At 43.5% G+C, this 23,490-nt stretch overlaps 1 protein-coding gene across 4 annotated transcripts in view; it reads left to right on the top strand.

Moving 5' to 3' along the window:
• Positions 1–20,461, top strand: part of Fancd2 — a 123,248-nt gene extending 102,787 nt beyond the window's left edge. For all 4 annotated transcript variants that reach the window (XM_069330132.1, XM_069330131.1, XM_045751416.2 and 1 more), the window contains 5 exons: positions 2,290–2,414; positions 8,536–8,737; positions 15,034–15,183; positions 15,846–16,013; positions 18,537–20,461. In XM_069330132.1, coding sequence (XP_069186233.1) covers positions 2,290–2,414; positions 8,536–8,737; positions 15,034–15,183; positions 15,846–16,013; positions 18,537–18,728 — 837 coding nt within the window. In that variant the 3' untranslated portion in view covers positions 18,729–20,461. The remainder of the gene's footprint in view (positions 1–2,289; positions 2,415–8,535; positions 8,738–15,033; positions 15,184–15,845; positions 16,014–18,536) is intronic.
• The last annotated feature ends 3,029 nt before the right edge of the window (positions 20,462–23,490 follow it).

The raw sequence follows: 23,490 nt of genomic DNA, 5'->3' as shown, positions 1-23,490 counted from the left end.
CAGAAAATGGCGTTTCATTACATTCAACGCTGGTTTTTTGTACAGGAATCTTGGCAGGTATAAAGAAAAAGGTAAACATAGTTCTAATCTACAAAAATGGTAGCAGAGAAGATCTTCTATATTATAGATCTGTATTACTGACATTTGGGATAGTCAAAGTACTAGAAAAATCATTTAAACCAAATGGGTCAAATACCTGGAAAGACATGACTTAATAACAGGCACAGGTACTATGGCTTTTGAACAAGAAGATCCTGTGCAATAAATCTACTTGATTTCTATGATAGAGCCATGAAGATCTTGCAGGAAAGAGATGGTCGGGTTGACTGCATTTATCTGGGCCTAAAAAGAAAGGCTTTTGACAGTCTCATACTAGAGGTTCTGGAAGCTGAAACATGCTCGTGGAGTAGCAGGAAGACTTGACATGTATGAACATTTTTATGACTGAAAAAGGAGGATGGTATTCAGAGACAATGTATCAGACTGGAGAAATTTTATTAGTGGAGTACCACAAGGTTCAGTTTGCATTAAGTTTGCATTGCTTGTTTGCAACAAGCATCAGTGTGCATTATCTATATAAATTATCATCCAGAAGGAATGCTGAATTATATGAACATGTTTGCTGATGCTGCAAAGGTACTTGGGAAGATAAGAGACTTAGACAAATGTCATACCCTTCACGATGACTTGGACAAAATAAGTGCATGGGGCACCACTTGGCAGATGGAATTCAATATGAATAAATGGCACATTATGAAATGTGGAATAGAAGAATATAGGTCACACAAACTATGTGAAAAGAGAGTAAAGAACTCTAAAAGAAAGAGGTCTCTGGGTTATCCTTCATAGTTAACTCACTAGAGGACCACATAATGACATTGTACAAGGAGCCTATGCTGTGCTTTCCAACTTCACAATCAATTTTAAATATATAGATGGTGAAATATTGAAGAAATTATTCACAACTTTTGTGAGACCAAAATTGGAATATGCAGAAGTTGTATGGTATCTTGAGAAACACACACACACAAACTGGAGAAGGTTCAAAGACGTGCTCTTATTGGCTTCTGGAACTTAAAAACAAGAGCTACGAGGAACACTAGTTGTGTTAAATATACAGTACCAAAGGTAGAAGATATAATGAAAAGAAACGATATGATCACTATTTTCAAAATAGTTACAGAATGTGCAACAAAATTGTCAAAAAGGAATTCTTTAAACTTGCAACTTGTAGAAGAAGAGGTTATAGATTATAGATTCAAACTAAGGAAATAATGGTGCTGAAAATGTATTAGAAAGTTCACTTTTGCAAACTGAGTGGTAGATGGTTAGAATAAATTAATGAGAAAGTAGTGGATGCAAAAACTGTAGATAGTTTCAAAACATCATATGATAAATTGTAATAATAAGACAGGACACTATGAGTAGGACACTGTGAGTGTAACTTTCATCCTGAAACTACACTTGGGTAAAATTTACAATTTGGTAATTTGACAAATAAAAGTAAAATATATTCATGCATGACAAAGATTAGGGAAAGAAAAGTTACCACAAGTTTAGTTCACAATTTGTAACTTTGTGCGCATACAGGCAAAAGCACTTGTTCATTGGCTTTTCTAAAGTGTGTAAAACTAAATATCTACGTAACACTTAAGCCAGGTTTTTCAACATTGCACAAGGCAAGGGCTGCCTGTACACTACTACAGTGGAACCTCGAGTGACGAGCGGCTCCAGTTACGAGCATTTCGAGTAACGAGCGAGGCACTCACAGAAAATATGTCTCGACTGACAAGCTTTCGCTCGGTTAACGAGCATTCCCGCTGGTTCTCGGACACCTCCGACAACAGTTTTGTTGTTTCGCAAGACAAGTTTTCCACATGACGAGCTTGGTGCTGGAATGGATTAAACTCGTTAATCGAGGTGCCGCTGTATTCCAAAACTAATGCTATGGCGTGGTGGTGCACCTGATGGTGACAATTCTTTTGGTGTCTCTTCCTTACTTTTGTCTGATGGTACCTTTTACCACATTGTCAAATGATTCTTTTGCCAGTTTGTCTAATGATACTTTTACCACTGTTTGAGGGTAACCATTGTCACTAATGATAATATAATCACTGTTTAATGACACTTTACCTCCTTGTCATAATATAGTTTTAACACTTTGCAGTTTTCCCCTAAGTGTCAACATAATATAAACCATGCTTTTAATTCTATAGTTAACTTTATAATTGACTGTATATAATATCCTAAGAAATATTTTAGAGTAATTTATATATTGCATTTTTACAGGAATATTTTCAACAGAGCAAGACCCCTTTGGTATTGATAGAAAATATCTGTACTGGGCCTCTTGAAGAATTTATGAAGGCTACTGGTCGTGATCCATACTCGGAAGCTCTCCCCACTCTCAACAAGTATGATTTGGCTTGATTTTGTTATCTACTTGTAGGTTGATTGGATACAATATATATCTAAGGAATGTAGCTTGCTTGATGATTTTGGTGGGTTTACAACGGCATTGTTGACATTGTGTATCTTGTCATGTGCTTGTATTGATGAATCACTTCTGTACATCCTGGGTTCCTTTTGTACATCCTGGGTTCCTTTTGTACATCCTGGGTTCCTTTTGTACATCCTGGGTTCCTTTTGTACATCCTGGGTTCCATATTAAAATACCTTAGTAATAAACGATTATGGATTCCTAACATTTTGTTCTAGACTACTTGCAAGCTGTATTGGTGTATAGACTTAAAAGTGAAGGTAGAGCAAAATAAAAAGTCAGTGGCAGAGGATGAAAGAAAATCTGAAATAAATTTACAGATAGACAGACAGACAGACACAGATATGCAGCCACAGAGCTGCATGAGAGGTAGTACCTACCCTCCTTTATAGAAGTAAAATGATTATTTAGTATCAACTTGAACAATCAAGAATTAGAGAAGAAATTCATAATCTTTGAAATATGTGATGTTAGAATAGGTAGATAAGGAATGTAAATTTAATGGACAGATGAAAGACCAAAAGTTGATAAATAGCAAGATTAAGGATAATGTACCGAGATTATTTGAGCATGTTGAACAAATGGATGATGGTGGACTAATAAAGTGTGTAATTACCTAAGTGTAGTTACAGGATGAGAACTACGTTCGTGGTGTCCCGTCTTCCCAGCACTCTTTGTTATATAACGCTTTGAAACTACTGACGGTCTTGGCCGCCACCACCTTGTCACCTAACTTGTTCCAACCGTCTACCACTGTTTGCGAAAGTAAATTTTCTTATATTTCTTCTGCATCTTTGTTTAGTTAGTTTAAATCTATGACCTCTTGTTCTTAAAGTTCCAGGTCTCAGGAATCTTCTCTATCAATTTTATCAATTCCTGTTACTATTTTGTACATAGTGATCATATCACCTCTTTTTCTTGTCTTCTAGTTTTGGCACATTTAATGCCTCTAACCTCTCCTCTTAGCTTTTGCCCTTCAGTTTTGAGAGCCACTTAGTAGCATGTCTTTACACCTTTTTCAGTTTGTTGATGTGCTTCTTAAGATATGGGCACCATACAACTGCTGCATATTCTAGCTTTGGCCTAACAAAAGTCGTAAACAATTTTTATAGTATTTCGCCATCCATGTATTTAAAAGCAATTCTGAAGTTAGAAAGCGTAGCATAAGCTCCTCGTACAACGTTCTTTATGTGGCCCCCAGGAGATAGTTTTCTATCTTTTTTTTTTTTTTTTTTTTTTTTTTTTTTTTTTTTTTGAGATATATACAAGAGTTGTTACATTCTTGTACAGCCACTAGTACGCGTAGCGTTTCGGGCAAGTCCTTAATCCTATGGTCCCTGGAATACGATCCCCTGCCGCGAAGAATCGTTTTTTCATCCAAGTACACATTTTACTGTTGCGTTAAACAGAGGCTACAGTTAAGGAATTGCGCCCAGTAAATCCTCCCCGGCCGGGATACGAACCCATGACATAGCGCTCGCGGAACGCCAGGCGAGTGTCTTACCACTACACCACGGAGACTGCATCTAGAACCACCCCTAGATCTCTTTCTTTATCAGACGTCTTTAAAGATTTCTCACATAATTTATTGGTTGTGTGGGGTCTATGGTCTCCTATTCCACATTCCATAACATGACATTTATTCATATTAAATTCCATTTGCGAAGTGGTGCTCCACATGCTTATTTGGTCCAGGTCTTCTTGAAGGCCATGACAATCATCTAAGTTTCTTATCCTTCCTACAATCTTAGCATCATAGCAAACATGTTCATATAATTCTGTATACCAACTGGTAGATCATTTATGTAGACAATAAACATCACTGGTGCAAGAACTGAACCCTGTGGTACTCCACTTGTGACATTTCTCCAGTCCGATACATTGCCTTTGATTACTGCCCTCATTTTTCTATCAGTCAGAAAATTTTTCATCCATGTTAGAAGCTTACCTGTTACCCTCCAATATTTTCCAGTTTCCAGAACAACCTCTTATGTGGAACTCTGTCGAAAGCCTTTTTTAGGTCCAGATAGATGCAGTCAACCCAACCATCTCTTTCCTGTAATATCTCTGTTGCTCGATCATAGAAACTGAGTAAATTCGATACACAGGATCTTCCAGATCGAAAACCATACTGTCTCTCTGATATTATATCATTTCTCTCCAGTTGTTCTACCCATTTAGATTTTATTATTTTTTCCAATATTTTGACTATTACACTTGTCAATGATACAGGTCAATAATTGAGGGGGGTCTTCCCTGCTGCCACTTTTGTAGATTAGAACTACGTTAGCGTTTTCCACACATCTGCTACAACTCCTGTACACAGGGATGTCTGAAAAATCAGCTGAAGTGGATTCTGAGCTCAGGTGCATATTCTCTCAGAACCTTATATCATAACCCTATATCATAACATAGAAGGAAAAGACAACGTAAAGGATTTGGGTGTACTTATGTCGGAAGACATTACCTTCAAAGAACAAAATAAAGTACCTGTCACAACTGCAAGAAAAATGACAGGTTGGATAACAAGAACTTTCACACTAGAGATGCTGTACCAATGATGATACTTTTCAAGAAGCTAGTGCTCTCTAAGAATGGAGTACTGCTGCACAATGACAGCCCCTTTCAAAGCTGGAGAAATTGCTGACTTGGAGAGCATGCAGAGATCCTTTACTGCTAGAATCCACTCATCTAAACTATTGGGACTGACTAAAGAGCCTAAATCTGTATTCTCTTGAGCGCAGGTGGGAGAGATACATAATGATTTACATGTGGAAAATATTAGAGGGGCTGGTCCCAAACCTACATACAGAAATAACATCACATGAGACCAGGAGGCATGGCAGGATGTGCAGAATATCCCCGTTGAAAAGCAGAGGTGCAACAGGTACTCTGAGAAAGAACTCTATCAACATCAGAGGCCCGAGACTGTTCAACATGCTTCCACTACACATATGGGGCATAACTGGCTGACCCCCTCACAGTGTTTAAGAGAAAAACTGGATAAGCACCTCCAAACGATACCTGATCAACCAGGCTGTGATTCATACATCAGGTTGCGAGCAGCCGCATCAAACAGCCTGGTTGACCAGTTCAGCAACGAGGAGTCCTGGTTGACGACCGGACCGCGGGAACGCTAAGCCCCGGAAACACTTCAAGGTAACCCATGGTGAAACTCCATCTGGGCCAACTGCTTTGTTCTTACTTAGCTCCAAGAGCATTCGTTTCACTTCGTCCCTAGACACCTCTATGTGCTCTATGCTGTTCTCTGGAATTCTTATTGTGTCTTGTTCTCTGAAGATCTCATTTTGTACAAACACACTTTGGAACTATTCTTTTAATGTTTCACACATTTCTTTTTAATTTTTCCCGTATCTGTTCCCCATTTTCAACCTCCGAATATTATCCTTTACCTGCAGCTTGCTTTTAATGAATTTATAGAAAAGGCCTGGATCTGATTTACATTTGTCTGCTATACCGCTCTCAAAGTTCCTCTCTGCCTCTCTCCTTACTGATGTGTAGTTGTTTCTTGCATCTTTGTATCTCTGGTATGTTTGGGGGTTTGGCCTCTTTCTATAATGATTCCATGCTTGTGTCTTTTGATCTTTGGCCCTCTCGCAATTTCTGTTGAACCAACCCTGTTTCCTAGGTCTGCATCTCTGTTTTGGTATGAATGTTGTGTGCTTTCATCGTATATTTCACAAAATTTGGCATTTACTTTCGTGCCTAGCAACAAGTCTGTCTAATTATACCCATGAAAAAATTTTCTCTTCTTTCTCTTTCTCTTTTCTCACCTTCTATTCTTTCTTAACTTTCTCTTCCCACCATACTGTTTTCTGCTTTTATTCACTATATACAGATGTTATATGAGTATCTGCATGATTTGTTCACCATAGCGAACGATTTGGCTGGTATAGTGTGTCCAGACTCTATCCTCTTTTGAGAGGTCTTGTCCTATTGACCAAAGTTTGCCAGCCTCTTCACATTGCAATTTTCTGGTACAGTGGGACCTCGATTTACTATGGCAATCCGGTCCCAGAGACGTATCGTAAGTCGAAACAATTTTTTCCCATAAGAAATAAAGGGAATTGAATTAATCCGTTTCACACCCACAAAAATATTAACTTAAAAGTACATTTTATACTGAATACAGTTGTTTTCTCTAACTACAATACAGTACATATGTTTATCTTACCTTTATGGTGGACTCTTGATGGCGTATGGAAGATGGTGATGAGGGGAAGGAGGAGAAGTGTTACTGTTTGGAAGGGGAGTCCCCTTCCATTATAACATAAGGCAGTGATGACTTCTCTGTGGTACAGACTCTCCTACATTTGCCTGCATAACACTAGGACCTGGTTGTGATTCACTGCTTGTTTGTCTCACTAAAAACCTTTCCATAGATTTTTGTTTTCCATTTGTTTTAATTTTTGTCTGCAGTGAGGCATCGGTCTCATTAAAAAGGTTAAGGCAACGGCCTACTGCACCGTGATTTGGGTGAGTCGTTTCAGCAAAAGTTTGCAATTCTTCCCATGCTGCAAACATTTTCTTAATTAATGAGGAAGGAACATTCTGTAATGTCTTCTCCTCTCCTGAAGAAATTTCCTCGGCTATCTCTGGTTGTCTTGTTGCTGCTCCTTGCGAAGTTCTTCAGTGGTCAGTTCTTCACTGTGTTCCTCCACCAGCGTGCAACACACAACACTCACAACACTATGAATGCCACTGCTTTTCTAAATTTCTCAAACCATTCCCTGCTCACCTTAAACTCTTTTGCATTTGCATCACTCGTTCCAGGGGTTTTCTTTAAAAGGTCTTCATGCAATTTTCTTGCCTTTTCACAAATGATGGCCTCTGAAACACTATCACCTTATCACCTGCTAACTCCTTGTTGTGTATCCAAATTAATAACAACTTTTCAACATCTTCAAGTGTTTGTATTCTATGTTTCATGATTATTGATACACCTTTTGCCACTTTAGCACTCATAATGTCCTTTTTCTTAGCAAGTTTGGTGTATATCGTTGATGGAGATTTGTTGTACTGCCTTACTAGTTCAGCAACCCGCACATCATCTTCATATTCATGATTGATCTCTTGTTTTTGCTCTATGGTCATCCTTACATGGGTTTTCATATGTTGAACCTTACCACTGACTTTCTTGGGACCCATGGCATGATATATAATAATCAGTTTATGTTCAAAAAGCAAAAAATCACCAAAAAAATAGAATTTCTTATAAGCGTGATCGTCGCTCAGCGGGCGGCTCTAGTAAAGCTCGGCAGGCTCCGACTTGCCTCAGTAAACTGAGGCAGGTCGGCCCGCACGACCGTGGACCATGCGCTCGGTCGACCCAAACATGTATTAATAAAAAACGTTAGTCGACGACACTATCGTAAGTTATTGTAAGTCGAGTCGCATTTTCTGATCAAATTCATATCGTAACTCGAAATTATCGTAAGTCAGGGCAATCATAAGTCGAGGTGCCACTGTATTCTGAAGCATTTCTGTCATACTTCACTCCATTAAAAGTCACCCTTAAGGGGCAGTTCTTGTCTTTCTCAAATTTACCTATCCTCCTAAAATCACTGTGTGTGTAGTATTCAAGTGAATTTGAAGGTACAAGAAGGAAAGAAAGTCTTTGAAAATGTTGGGCAGACATTTTGTGTTATGGAGTAGGGATTAGTGTGAACAGTGCACAGAATATTGTAAGGAATGAAACTAGGTGCCAGCGGTGTGGAAGAACGAAGGGAACGTACTATACTGTACTTGTCTGGTCTTATGAAGTGGTGGGTAACTGCTGTGGATAATTACTGGAGCGTGGTGGTTTTTTCTTTAACAATGGTGCTATGTAGTGTAAATGATATAATTAATGGACAAGTGCAGTTTACCCATATTGCTCATTGTTTTCCTTAGGTTAATGCATCCCAACCTATGAAAGTGTGACAGGTGGTTATCATGATAGATAAGGGAATTTGTTGCAACTTAGAATGCCTGGAATTTCAACTTTCGCTAATCATATTATCGTTTTTGTTTAGGGGCACGCTGGGAACGTATTATCGCAGTATGATTTCATTTTTGGTGAGTGGAACCAAGAAGTCTCTCTCGGCTATAAGCTCAACATCAAATGATAACATGCAGCGTTTACTTGTGTGGGACACTGCTATCAAGATCTTTCATACTCTTATTATGATTCTGAAGAAGAATAACTCCAGGCATTTATTGAGTTCATGCTTAAAGGTCAGTACAGTATTAATGTTAACAGTTATTACTTAAAAATTTAAATAATTCTGTTTTTACACTGAAATGTCAAGAGGCAATTCTCTTGTTTAGTTCGTCAGCCAAGTATTTACCAACAGATTTATTATGCAGTACAGTAAAGTTTTTCTGTGGGGGCCCTGTTGGCTCCTTGAAGCTATCCAGACTGATATGTACTTAGTAGTTTTGTAAAGTCTACACCTACACCTCCCCAAGGTGCAGGTCTACACCTCCACCTCCCCAAGGTGCAGGTCTACACCTCCACCTCCCCAAGGTGCAGGTCTACACCTCCACCTCCCCAAGGTGCAGGTCTACACCTCCACCTCCCCAAGGTGCAGGTCTACACCTCCACCTCCCCAAGGTGCAGGTCTACACCTCCACCTCCCCAAGGTGCAGGTCTACACCTCCACCTCCCCAAGGTGCAGGTCTACACCTCCACCTCCCCAAGGTGCAGGTCTACACCTCCACCTCCCCAAGGTGCAGGTCTACACCCACACCTTCTCTAGGAGGTCTTGGCACACCTAGATGCCTTGTAAGTACAAACACCTCCAAAGGATACATAATCAACCAGGCTGCGACCAGCTGCATCCAATAGGCTGTTTGACCAGTTTAGCAACGAGGAGGCCTGGGCAATGACCGGGCCGCGGGGAGACTAAGCCCTGAAACCATCACAAGGTAATCACAAGGAGAGATCAGTTACGGGAGATCTGCCTACCGGGGACCACGAGCCAGAAGCTGGCCCCTTCAGAGAGGCACATGGACCATATGAGCACTCTACATTTAGAGTACTTTATGTCATTTCTGCCATTGACCGGGCAAAACAATATGAACCTCCAAGTGGTGAAAATTGCAACCTATATCTGAACAGAGCCAAAGAAATCCTCCCAAAAAAAGAAAAAGAAACAAGCAACTCGTCATCCAACTAGTGCACCCTGCACCCGTGCATCTCTCCCCCCCCCTTCCCCCACAAGGGGGAGGGGGAGCCTGCCTAACCTGTGAGCCGGCAGCTCCACCCGCCAGTTCATAGACTGATGTGCATGGTGGCACATGTTACCTCTGGCCTCACTTTCCATCTGGATTTTTGCCTTGTGTGGCTGTGCCAGCTTTGAGGGATGGTTGTGATGGGCAGGTGTTCTTCGGTATGCAAGGCAACATGCATCTAGGGTTAGCTTCCCCAGACGTCTTGTAAGTACTACCCTTGCGTGTTCAGGGTTCTCTTCCCTGGGGCATTTGAGACTTAATCCCGTTGGGGGTCTTCGTCGCTTGGTGTTGGCCTTGCCCTTGGGGTTGGGCGGGGATCTTGGGGCTTTGTCTAGCCCTGGGTAGGAAGTGATTGTTGCTAGGTGGGGCGCACTATAGTCGGCACAGCCTGCAAACATGTGGCGGCCGCGATTCCCTTTGACTTCCAGCTTGTTTGTGGGATTTCGAGGATTTTGTTTTCTTTCTATTTTGGCTGGAGGAGGTCTGCCTAGCTTCCCACTACTTCTGCCTAGGTTGTGTTTTGAGTTTGAGGGTCCTCCTCTGGTACTCTCAAGGTTTCACGACTGCTTCTGTGGGTTAGTTTGCCTGGTATTAGACTGAGTTCAACCGACATTGCTAACCCAGTACCTGGGTTCCCTGTAGGGTTACTCCCACCTGCGTGCCCTGGAAAACCCCTAGGGGCTTGGGGTGAGCATGTGTTCATCTTCCGAGTCCTCTCTTGCCTTGTGCGAGGTTGAGGGTTGTTTGTTGCCCCTGTCTCTGTGTGATGATCATTCATGCTGCCTGTTGGGTCGGTGACACCTTCAACCTGGAGTTGGGCTGGACTTGCTCTCCGCTCGTGTTCCAGTTCACTCATTTTTTGTCTGAAGATCTTAGGAGTTAGGTGGCGGCTGCAATGCATGTTAGGTATTCTTTGTTGCAATTAGCCAGGTTGGTTGCCCGATTGAAAGCCCCCAGGAACAGGATTTGAGGGCGTTAGTCACATCGACTGGTTTTGTCCGCGCCCCCACTTCCTTCCTAGGTGGGCGTGGTTTACCCTGCTCCTTTCCCCTTACTGCCAGCTCCCAAACGTCTGAGGGTTTTGAGGTCGGGGCGGGGTTGAGCTTGGGATGAGACTCGGCTGGCTTCGGGGAATTGCCCCTTCTGATTCGGGTACAGAGGTGGTTGAGCCCGATTATCCCACCACGGCTTTTGGGTTGACCTGGCAGACCCCCCCTTCTTTGAGGGTTTTCTTCCTAGACTCTGCTTTTTCTTCAGGGATGATGGGCGTGGATGAGGATTCTTTTCCATGGAGGAAAAGTTTGCATCTAGGGTTAGTTTGCGTCTGGGGATCCCAGGGCGTGGGCAGTCCGGTTGGAGCTAGTAGGTTCCTTTTGATGCTGCCTGGGGTTTAATACCTTTGGGGCAGGGGTTGTTGATGCAGGGGCGAGGGTTTTCATATCCGACTTCTCTGTATGAATTTGAGATGGGTGTGGCTCTCCCTGGGTTCGTCTCCAGGTGTCTTTGGGTTCCTCGGATTTGTCTTTCCGGGGGTTTTCTGCCTCTTGGATTTCTCCTGCAGAGATCCAGGAGGTTCTTGGTGATTACCTCCTGCGAGACCCGGGTTACACCTCTATCATGGATCCGGCTTCTTTTGAGTTCGGTTCTTCTTCCCTGAATTGGGTGCACTATGAGGTTCTGGAGTCTTCCTGGCTGGCTGACTGCACTTTTTTTTCGCTTGGAACTTGGCACGGGTTTTGTTGTACCTGCATGCTTAAGTGGCAGGAGGTTACCTCGGTGTTGCAGGTATTCTTTGGGGGGCTCAATGGAGTTCCTCAATGAGTGCCTCTTTGTTCCCTTGCACTTTCTCGTGAGGTAGGTTTGCTGCAATTACATGCTCAGGTTCCCTCTCTTTTAGCTGCTCATCAGGCCAGCAGGGGCGGTGGGGTCTGCCCATCCGTCGGGCTCACAGCACGGTGTAGGAGTGTGTGGAGGTGTGGCTTTCGCTGCAGCGGGTTCGGATCGCTCGGATCTCTACGATCAGGTTCCATTCGGACTGCGCCCCAGCAGTTCGTTGTCTGAACTGCGGGGGGGGGGGGGGGGGGGGCCTCTTCAGTCCTTGGCTCTTTGGGGTTGGTCGATTCAAGTGACTCTTCTGCTAGTTTTTTGGGGTTTAGCTCTCTGTGTAGTTCACATCTGGGGAGTGTCCAACATCCTGACCCTGTCGCGGTTCATTTCCCTATCCATTGAATGGCCAGTCGATGTTGACTCCATCAGTTGGCTCTGTCAGACGTATGGGGCCCCCCAGTGGTGGTCCTCTTCTCATTGGCGTGATCCCGGTGTCTCCTGATATATGTGGCGCCCTTCTCTAACTGCGGAGCCGTCATGGTGAACGCTTTTCTGCAGGACTGGTCGAGGTGGGGTTACCTGTACCTCTCCCACAGGTCCAGCTGTTGCATCAGGTTCTGGCTTGTTTGGAGTCTTATTGTGGGAGAGTCGTTCTTGTGGCCTCGTGGTGAACAGTCCAACCACTGTTTCAGTAGCTGCTTGCTAGGTTTCCAAACCCGGGGCATTTTCAGCAGCTCCACCTCTTCCATCAGATCAGGCCAATCTGGTACCTGGCTGGTTCGATCTCCTCTTACCTTGCGATTACCTTGTGATTATTTTGGGGCTTTGTGTCCCCGTGGTCTGGTCCTCCTCCACTCTTTGCGTCTGGTCTTTTTGATGCGTGTGTATCACCACTTATATGGTGATCAGGTAGCTTCGTTGATGGTGTCCCCACCTGAGGTCTTCATTTCGGCGATAGTATGAAGTCTCTTGGAGTTCTTTTCACCATTTCCTCTCTCTTCGTAGGTTGTCTTCTGTTTTTGCTTGGGTTGTTTTGTCCTTTCTTGGCTCTTTCAGGACCATCATCTTATGCCAAATACTGTCGCCTCATTTCGTGTAACAATGGTGGAGCCGCTCCAGCTTGCATTCGGGGTGGATGTTATTTCTTTCCTGTTCCGTAGAATTTCTCATACTTTGTTTCACTTCCGATCTACTTATGCGCTACCTGAGCCAACCCCTGAGCCAATGTGGTCCTTGGACCGGGTGCTCTTTTTCTCTCGTCTCGGATTGTTGTGGCCCCTTCGGCCCATGACTGTTTTCAGAAGGCTTTGTTTCGGTTGGTGTTAGCCTTTAGGGGTTGGGTAAGTGAGCTTCAGGCTCTCCTCCAGCGCAGGGGACTCTGCTCATTCGGTCCTGGCGGACGATTTGTTCGGTTGCAACTGTCTCCTCCTTTTCTAGTGAAGAACGAGACGGCAGGCAAGGAGGGGTCCTTGGGTGATTGGTGCTTGGTTTTCTCGGCCGGGGGTGCATCATGTGTTGTGTTTAGAGTCCGGCACGACTCGAAAGCCCTGGCAGGAGGAACAGGCTCGAATGCCTCCGCCGCCGATCTGGAAGGGGCAGTACCTGATCGCCCGAGTCTCACCACCGAGAAAGCCCTGCCCCAACTCCAAAACCCTCAGTTGTTTGGGAGCTGTGAGCAGGGGAAGGGGGAGGTGGGGGCAGGATGATTATCAATATCAGCAGACTGGGTGAATTTAAGTACAAGCAAGGAACACCACTCGCAGGACTCCTGGTCAAAGGTGTCACTGACCCAACAAGCAGCATGGTGGAGGCAAATACAGTATGTGTCACCCTGAGACAAGGAGACAGAGCTGGAGACAGAGAAGCGAGATGGGACTCAGAGGACACATCCATTGGACCAGTGAGCCCCAATGGGGGTTTCCAGGGCCCTTAGGCTGACTGCTAAGGGAAGCCCAGGCAAGGTACTGCTAACCGTTTATCCCAGAACTACCAAACAAACAAAGGAAATGCTGAACTCCTGCTACATGTGCAATCACGGGGACCTAGCGGAGGGCCACCAAAATCATACAAGTGGTCCTACAGCTACACTAGGCAGACCCCCACCAGGTAAAACAAAACAAAAGAAAATAAACAGCTCACAAAAGCACAACGTCTCCGGGAGGAACAGAACCGGTCGCTGTGCGTATTATAAGACAGCTGCACAGTACCTTGCGCCCCTGCCAGCAACGATGCTACCTCCTACAAAAGGTCAAACAGGGGTAGGAAAAAAACCCAGCTAACCTCAAGGACTGGCAATCACCAAGCAGCAAAAGAACCATGTGGTGGTAGCTCCCGAACAGTTTGTGGAAGGTAACCCCAAACTGTAAGGGCAGTACTTACAGGGCACCTAGGAAAGGGAAGGGAACCGTAGGTGCATGCAGCCCAAGTACTTCTGGAATAACACCTGGCTCACACACCACCACACTGCACCACAACACCACAAGGCACAGCACTGCTCAAGGATTGGAGCCAGAGTCGATCGACCGCCACCTAACACAACAGCCTAAGAACTGGGGTTGGGTAGCCAGCACAAGAGGTCTGGAGCTCTCCCTTTCCCCTCCCAGGAAAGGGGAAACTGCACAAACAGTGGCATGACGGCTTTGGAGACGTCATGCTTGTATGCTTGTTTTCTGATTGGGGAGTTCTGCTTGCTCGTTTGGCTTATGGTTTGCAATTTTTAACCAGCTGTAGTTTGTTTTGGGATTCCTATCTCTCTGGGTGCCTGACCTGGTAGATGGCAGACATAGACTGCTTCCAACTACATGGGGGTGTCTTTAGGCCATTGCTCCTCATGCCTCTCTGAGGGGGTTAGGTTCAGGCTTGTGGTCCTCAGTAGGCCTAGAACTCCATTGATTGACTATTGTCATGGTCTAATATATACACATCAGCCCGGTATAGCTCCGGGGAGCTATAACACCATTTTTCTGGGAGCCATAACACCATTTTCTGGGTCTCACCCAGAAAATGGTGTTTCATTACATTCAACGCTGGTTTTTTAAATGATGCTGTGGACACATGCTGAAGAGCAGTGCTGTGAGATCATGCTGCATGCACCAGCCTTGGGTGCTCAATCAGTACAGATGCCTTCTCACGCAGGAATGGTGTCCATAATTGTTTTTTCAAAATGACACCTGTTTACTGAAAACCAGAGAAATCTGATGTAACCATCATGTCCTTGCAGGATTTTTAAATGTTATGCAGTATTCTAAAGCATGTACAGTATGGCTTGATCAGTACAGTCAGTTAGGCCAAAAGCATATATAGGATTTGGGTAGTGGGAGGGTTGAGGTTTTTATAAGGGCGCTGAGAAACCAACTTATCGACTGTATGGAAAAGAATGAGGTAGAGTATATAATCCAAGTCATAACACGTATACATAATTTTGTCTGTTGTCTTGAGTGTTATTTATATGAATGTTATTATATTTACAGTATGCACGCTCTTTTCTGGAGCTTTTTCTGCGCAGTGCTATGCCTTTGATGGACAAATCCCTACGCCTGCACAATCAAGAGGTGGTTACCCTCATGAAAAGCCTTCAGGGTTCAACAAGAGTTTTACAGCATGTGTGTACACACTCCAAGGTAAATAACTCTTTAAATAAAATAATTGATCTTATTTGTAATTGCAGTGATAATTGACATGTCAGCATTCATATTAATGAGGTATCCCTCCAAAGGAATATTTTATAGTTCTTATTAGTGAGTAGATGCCTAGGGATAATCCCATTAATTTTGGTTACAAACCAAGATTAATGGGAATATCCCCCTTGGATGTTTTGAAAATATATTCTAGTCCTGTTTGTAGCAATCAAGCCAACTCTATACATAACTTTAATAACAAATATGACAAAACTTGAAGACTGTGTCTGGTAACAAGTGGTCTGGTGACTGGTGACAAATTTAGTTCACAGTGCATCACTCCATCACAAAATTACTACAATACCAAGTGCCCAAAACACCTCTAATACACTACCATTGCTACACAACAGCATGACCACTTTATCCCACTCACTTTACAGTAGCTTGCACTCATTACATCAGTCTTATCTCATTGATTTACATATACTCATTTTATTTCCTGTACAGTACTCATATTAACACACTGTATTCACAACATAAGTCCTGTAATTATTGTTCCCCTTATTTCATTACTTCACTTTTTCATGTCTTGAGAAATATAACCACTCTTGTGTGGTTATGATAAAAATATATCTAGTTTCTTATATTTTCTTAATCTCTTGTAGGTCAATCAAGATACAACTTTAACCCGTTATGTCCCACTGGTCAAGAAGTCGCTGGAGATGCTGGTGTATCGGGTCAAGGCTATGCTTGCTCTCAACAAGTGTTGCAATGCTTTTTGGATGGGTAACTTGAAGAACAGAGATCTGCATGGGAAAGAAATACTTTCTCAGGTAATAAAGCAGTTTCATGTTGATAATGACAGGTAGGAGGAGTGATGTTTGGGTTATATTGTTAATGGAAAAGGCTCCTTTGGATTTAAATGCACCCATTTTTCCGAATGTGAAAACAGTATACTCTACCATTTGAAAACATTCATAACTTTTCTGGGGGGAGCCCCTACAGCTCCCCAGAGCTTTACCAGGCTGATATGCTAATGTCAGACTTTGGCATCAGTCATGTGTGTATGGAGTTCTTTGGGCCTATTCAGGGACCATGGCCAGAACCTGGCCCCCTAAGAGAGGCAAGGGAAGCAATGGCCTAGAGAAGCCCCCGTGTGGTTGGAAGTATTCTGTGTCTGCCATCGACTGGGTCAGGCACCCAGAAAGGTAAGCATCCCAAAACAAACCTCTATTCTGGTGAAAATATTGTTACCAAAAAGCCGAAGAAGTGGATAGAACTCCCAAAACAAAAACAAGCAAACTAGTGGGACGTCACCCGTTGCTGCGCTGCCGTCTGCGCAGGTCCCCTCTCCCCGGGAGGGGGGAAGGGTGAGCCCCAGACCTACCGCACCGGCGATCCACACCCCAGTTCTTGAGGCTAATGCTACAGGCAGTGGTTGTCTGCTCTGGCTCCAGACTTTTACAGCGCTGTGCCTTGTGGGTGGCAGCTGTTCTCCAGGGGTGCGAGAGCCAGGAGTTATTCTTCAGTACTCGGGCTGCATGCGCCTAGGGTTCCCTTCCCTAGGTGCCCTGTAAGTACTGCCCTTGGAGCTTGGGGTATACCTTCCACAAGTTTCTCGGGGTCTGCCTCTGTGGGTCCGTTTAACTGCTCGGTTTTTCGGCCGCCCTTTGGGTACTTGGGTGTTTTGTCTCCCTAGTTTACATTTTTTTAATTTTTTTGCGCGTTTTTTACATCCAGACTAAGAACTAAGGGTGGATAGCCGGTGTGGTTGGTCTGGGGCTTCCTCTTCCCCCTCCTGGGGACGGGGGAGCTGCACAGACAGCGGCGCAGCGACGTGTGACGTCATGATCGTTTGCTCGTTTCTTTTAGGAGAGTTCTATCCACTTGTTCGGCTTATGGTAGCAATATTTTCACCAGAATAGAGGTTTGTTTTGGGATACTTATCTTTCTGGGTACCTGACCTGGTCGATGGCAGACATAGAATGCTTCCAACCACACGGGGGTTTCTATAGGCCATTGCTCCCCTTGCCTCTTCTGAGGGGGCCAGGTTCTTTCTCGTGGTTCCCTTTAGGCCCATAAGAACTCCATACACATGACTGATGCCAAAGTCTGACATTAGCATATCAGTCTAGTAAGCTCCGGGGAGCCTCCGGGTCTCGCCCAGAAAATGATGTTTCATTACATTCAACGCTGGTTTTTTGGCAATGCAGCCATATGTTGGGCTCTTGTTCCTTCTTGGATGTTCCTCGGCTTTGCCACACACATGTGGTGCATGGGTATGTGGCATGCTACTGGTGTTCTGAAAACTGAAGCTCTGCTGCTCCTACCATCCCCTTCGACAGATCAGCTCCTCTCTGGTTTTTTAGGTTTTTGCTATTATGTTTCATTTCATCAGACATTCCTCTTCTACCAAGGCACTGTTGGGAATAATCTATGGGAAGCTACTGAGTGGGGCCCACTCAGAAATCAAGAGTTGCATATAATGAAATTCTCTTTTCTGGCGAGTTCTCGGTAGATCCACGTATATGTTCTGTTCCCTTCCCTGTAGGAAGCCTCCGGGGCTTTATCCAGGAAATGGCACGTCATTACATTCAATGCTGTTTTTTTTTTATCCTAGAGTACAGTATGTTGGGCTCCTGGTTGAGGTAGGGGTGCTATTGTGCTTGCATCCCTTATAAATGCAGCTTCTGGAGCTGTGGTTCAGGTTGTTGATTCATGGATGAAGTAGCTCATTGTTGGCAGCCTTCAATGAAAATTACATTCTTGGTTCTGTCAGCTTTATTTGTTATAAGCCCTAATGTTATGGAGGTACATCTGCAGACTTTTATGGAAACCTGCCTCAGGGATGTCTTGCTCTTGCTTGTGGTCTTCCATGGTATATCTTGGCGGTGATTCCATGATACTTCTCGAGTATTCTTTGTATGGCACCCGTCTTTTCCCTACTGTTACTTGCTCACGTTCGGAAAATGTCAAACTGGGTGTCATTGACGTAATTCAGACTCTTGGGTCTTAATTAATCCTGTTTCCAGTGGTCAACCAGAATTATCCTAACAGACACACAATGCTCAACTTGTAATATGACCATGTTCTCATTTCAACATTTTGGATAATCACAGTGCATGAGGGTTCCCCACAGTTTTGATTCACTCCTGGTTCATGGCATTGGACCTTAGGGTATGCTTATTGGTATATCCCTATCCATCCAAGCAGACTGAACATTATTATACTTTTAATATACTATATTTATATCAGCAATACGTGTTGCATATAATTCAACAAATTTTGCAAAATATATGAAGAAAAAAAGAGTAAATGAAACATAGACCCACAAATGTTCACATTTCTTTTTTCAGTCTGACAGAGTAGAAGCTGAAACAAGTGAAGGTGAACAAGATGAAGGTGGTAATGATGAGGAGGAGGAAGAGGAGGAGGAAGTTAACGATGATCAGTCTGATGTTGACCTTGATGAAGAGGAGGAGGAAAAGAGCAAATCAGGAAAAGATGATGATGAGGATCGAGCAACTGATTACAGTACTAGTTTTTAAGGTTACTGTATATGCAAAGATAAGTCCCTGACAACAGTGTTAAATTGATTGAATATTAAAGAAAAGATGAATGGTAATGTTTTGCCAGCAAGTGGGGACTTATTATCAATTTATTGTTCATGCAGAATTCTTATATTTTAAACTAGATGGGGAACCCGGCAGTGCCTGGGTCAGTCTCATGCACTCTCCCAGTGTAGGATTGTACTAATTTTAGACTACCTCTGCCTGTAATGTTGTGTAGAGCAGGCCACTAGCAGTAGTTATCTAGAAATAAACTGCAATACTATATATATTCTATATAATATTGCAGTTTGGTAATTTGATTCTTGTTAGTAAAGCCTAAATATATTGTTCAGTGGGATCTCGATTCTGGGAATCTCCAGTTGGAATGCACACTTTCCAGGCCAGATTTACTCGCCTGATTTGATGAACAAGAGTTGCTTAGGCTTCGACTCTGATAGAGTTCACAGACTGGTGGAAAAGGTGTTTATCATATCGTTGGTTAAAATTAAAAATTCTTTCAGTGAAAGCAGCCCAAAGAGCATGGAAAATATGAGGGGTATGAATGGGAACACTCTTAATAGGGCTCCAATCACCTTTTTAATGATTTTCGTAGATGGACATAAGATGATGATAAAGGTTTGGGAGCTTTGATTAAGAAAGCCATTGAGCATACAGTATTTAAGACAAAATTGTATGGTTCTTTTTTTTATTTCTAGTTGCAGAAGTTTTCATTCAGTAAAAAATGGGCCCTTCTTCCTTTGAAAATGTGATTTTAAGGCTAGGGCATGGGAAGGGATTTCAAGGCTAGATTTCTTGTAATGTTGATTTAACCACATCTAGCATACTTTTTTTTTTTTTTTTGAGATATATACAAGAGTTGTTACATTCTTGTACAGCCACTAGTACGTGTAGCGTTTCGGGCAGGTCCCTGGAATACGATCCCCTGCCGCGAAGAATCGTTTTTTCATCCAAGTACACATTTTACTGTTGCGTTAAACAGAGACTACAGTTAAGGAACTGCGCCCAGTAAATCCTCCCCGGCCAGGATACGAACCCATGACATAGCGCTCGCGGAACACCAGGCGAGTGTCTTACCACTACACCACGGAGATTGTCTACGCCACGGAGACTGTCTACGCCACGGAGACTTACTCTAAATGTGATTAAATCTCTTTATAGACAGGTTATCTTAGTAGTTGTCCTTCATAAGACAGGTTGAAATTAAAATTTTGCTGTGAAATCAGCTCAGAGCATGAGAAATATTTGGGTATAATAATAACTTCATTTAATATGGCTTCCATCTTGTTTTTTAATGATTTTGGTACATGGATACATTACAAGAAACAGTTGGTGCATCTTATTGTGGAAGACAAAAAAGTCATGCAAATGCCTCCTGGAAGCATTTCCAGTTGCAATGAATCCGTTACTGCAACCAATTGGGGTTGATCCTGTATAGTTCGTTGAATTGAGGTTTCACTGTAGTTCTTTAAGTCACAATAAACTATTTGTCATGGCTGATTTTGTGGTCATAATCAAGCTTAAATCTGACTGGCCTTATTCTATAATGTAGTTATTACTGTATTGTAAGCTGTCTCAAAGAATTTTTCCAAATAGTGACTCCTTGCACTTGAGCTGTAATAATATTTTTATATACCAAAAATGCCTCATAGAAGGCAGAACAGTGATGTGTAATAATTTGAACATTTGATTAAAATAGTGTTACATCATCATTTCTAGAGTGTAATATAACCCTATGTAGATTGGAAAAGAGGCGAGAGGGTATCATTGTGTGCATTTGTCTATTCTTCATGGTCAATTTAATCCATTTTCTCTATGCTCGGAACGACTCATCACTCAAAGTGAACACTTCTCATGAAGTTTATAGAAAATAAGAAAACTTTTTCCTGTACTATGCATTGCGTGTTTTTTGGGTTAGCCCTGGAGGCTTCCTGAAGCTATCTAAATGGATATGTGCTATATTAGTTTGGGGTCATCAGTCACAGGAGTCCTTATGCCTTCATAGGCCAATGCTCCCTGCACTTGAGGGGGACCAGGTTCTGGCATGGGGTTGCCAGAACCTGGTCCCCCTCAAGTGCAGGGAGCATTGGCCTATGAGCACACTATATTTAAAGTATGTCATATTCTGCCACTGACCAGGGTAGGTCAGGGGTGCATCATGTGTAGTGTCCAGTGGCAGCTTTACGCTGCTACTTGCAGGCCGCTCTCTGTGATGGTGGATGCTCTTTGGGTGGATTTGGTTTCCCTGGTTCCCTGTTCCTGGACTTGTGTGTCTCCGGTTGTCCGTAGTGTCATAAAGTCCAGCCAGCGTGTGATCTACTCTCATGCCCATGTTGTACTGAAGTACACAGAGGTTTTTATCATGTTTTGGGTTGACATTAGGGCATGGGGGTTTTAGAGATCGAACAGGGTCCTGGCCGCCAGATATCGTGTGAACGTTGTGGGCCCTTTCCGGCCTAGTGTGACTTTGGGGCATCTGTCTCGGCATCTCTTCTTTGCTTCGAGCCCTGCAGTTATGCCGCCTCCCAGGTATATCCCTGTCTTTCCTTCTCTGGGTAGTTAGCTTCAGGGAGCCAACGGGGCTCCCCCAGAAAACCAGCGTTGAATGTAATGAAACGCTATTTTCTTGGGGTTACCCTGGAGGTTCCCTGACACCCTCCTTCCCTCTGGTCGGCAGTTTTTTCCATCATGACTAGAACTGAAGTGGTGGGCAGTTGGCCCACCTGAGCCAGCTGCCCTTCCCAGCGTTGAATGTAATGAAACGCTATTTTCTTGTTGTTACCCTGGAGGTTTCCTGACACCCTCCTTCCCTCCGGTCGGCAGTTTTTTCCATCATGACTAGAACTGAAGTGGTGGGCAGTTGGCCCACTTAAGCCAGCTGCCCTCCCCCCTTTCTCCCTTATTGTGAAGGGGAGGGTACACTAATGATCTAGAGTACTAGTTAAGGACAGGGTTGCTATATTTTTTTTTTTTTCAGCAGGAGTTTTTTTTTTGCTCTTTCTGGCTGTTGGTAGCAATTTTACTGGATAGTTATTTATTTTGGTTCACCTATCTTTCAGGGTAGCCACCCCTGTCGATGGCGGTATATGACATACTTTAAATGTAAAGTGCTCATACGTCATTGCTCCCTGCGCTCTTTGTGGGGGACCATGTTCTGGCTAATGGCTCCCAGTAGGCATAAGAACTCCTATGACTGACAACCCCAAACTATTATAGTACATATCAGTTTGGATAGCTTCAAGGAGCCTTCGGAGCAACCCCCAGAAAATGGCGTTTCATTACATCCACAAATCTTGAACACTCTGGTTTAGCCGATTTCTAAGAAAGATTTATTTTGACATCCAAAATGACAATAGGTATTTCCAAAGAAGTTTTCTATAAGTAAAGTTTAATATATTGGCATTATCCAGTTCCTGATCTTTTGAAAATTGAGCAACAAGGTAGTTGACTCTAATAAAGGTGAATGTGGATTAATGGAGCTGGTCGGCCGAGCGGACAGCACGCTGGACTTGTGATCCTGTGGGCCTGGGTTCGATCCCAGGCGCCGGCGAGAAACAATGGGCAGAGTTTCTTTCACCCTATGCCCCTGTTACCTAGCAGTAAAATAGGTATCTGGGTGTTAGTCAGCTGTCACGGACTACTTCCTGGGGGTGGAGGCCTGGTCGAGGACCGGGCCGCAGGGACACTAAAGTCCCGAAATCATCTCAAGATAACCTCAAGATAACCCTTTAACTGCGCAACGCGCCTGCAGGCCCAGGCTTCAGGTGCGCAACGCACCTCCGGGTATTTGTATTTTTCACGTTCTATTCAAAACTCCCACGGCTATATGGGGTTCACATCAGCTTCCTCAGGGTTCTTGTAAACAGACGCCATCTTTAAAAAAAAATCATGGTCCACATTCCCGGGTGTGGGAGCCTCAGTAGTGTGTGAGCAACCAAGGCTGGCGCTCGCAGCATGAGCGCACAGCACTCCTGTTAAACGTGTGACCACAGCATCGCCTAATAATGTCATAATATATATATAACTTGTATTATTTAGCCATGATAGTATTATAGAAGAGCCTGAGTGTGATAATGACTGGGTACAATGTTCAAATATCAGTGATTCAATGCTGTTCACGATGTTCACAGCGCTAGCCACAGCACCACAGCATTATTTTGTCCATTTAGGAATCTTCAAACTACTTTTTAGGTTTCTTTTCAAAATAAACTTGTGGTCAATTATTCATTTACAGGAATTAGTGACCAGGATTGTGGTTATAATTAGCGTTGAGCGTAGTATTGTGGAACGAGGAATTTTGGTGAGGGAGGTAGGGAGAGAATTGAGGTAGCCTCACTATGTGGCAGCCACTCTTGTTTTGCTCACCATACTAGCTTCATGGTTCGCTATGGGGAACACACATGTACATGGGTATATACAGTGTGTGTGTATAGTGTAATAACAGCATCAGGAGTTTGAGTGAGGGAGGGGTGGCTGGGTGTGGCTGCTCACACTCGCAGTGTTCTGAGTGTGTTGATGGTGAATGTATATAGTGTGTGACAGTGTATAGTGTGTACATATGTTGTAAATATACATAAATGAACATGAAACATTGGTGTGAATAACTGTATGATGGTAGGAGGAATGTTGGCAAATACAATGTTGGAGGAGTGAGGGAGGGCTGGCTGGGTGTGACAGCTCACACTTGCGGTGTTCTGAGTGTGTTGATCGTGAATGTATATAGTGTTTGACAGTATATAGT

The sequence above is a fragment of the Procambarus clarkii genome, chromosome 23 (assembly GCF_040958095.1).
Source record: "Procambarus clarkii isolate CNS0578487 chromosome 23, FALCON_Pclarkii_2.0, whole genome shotgun sequence".
Lineage (NCBI taxonomy): Eukaryota > Metazoa > Arthropoda > Malacostraca > Decapoda > Cambaridae > Procambarus > Procambarus clarkii.
The sequence above is the reverse complement of the archived record's forward strand: the minus strand, read 5'-3'. Positions and strand labels throughout refer to the sequence as shown.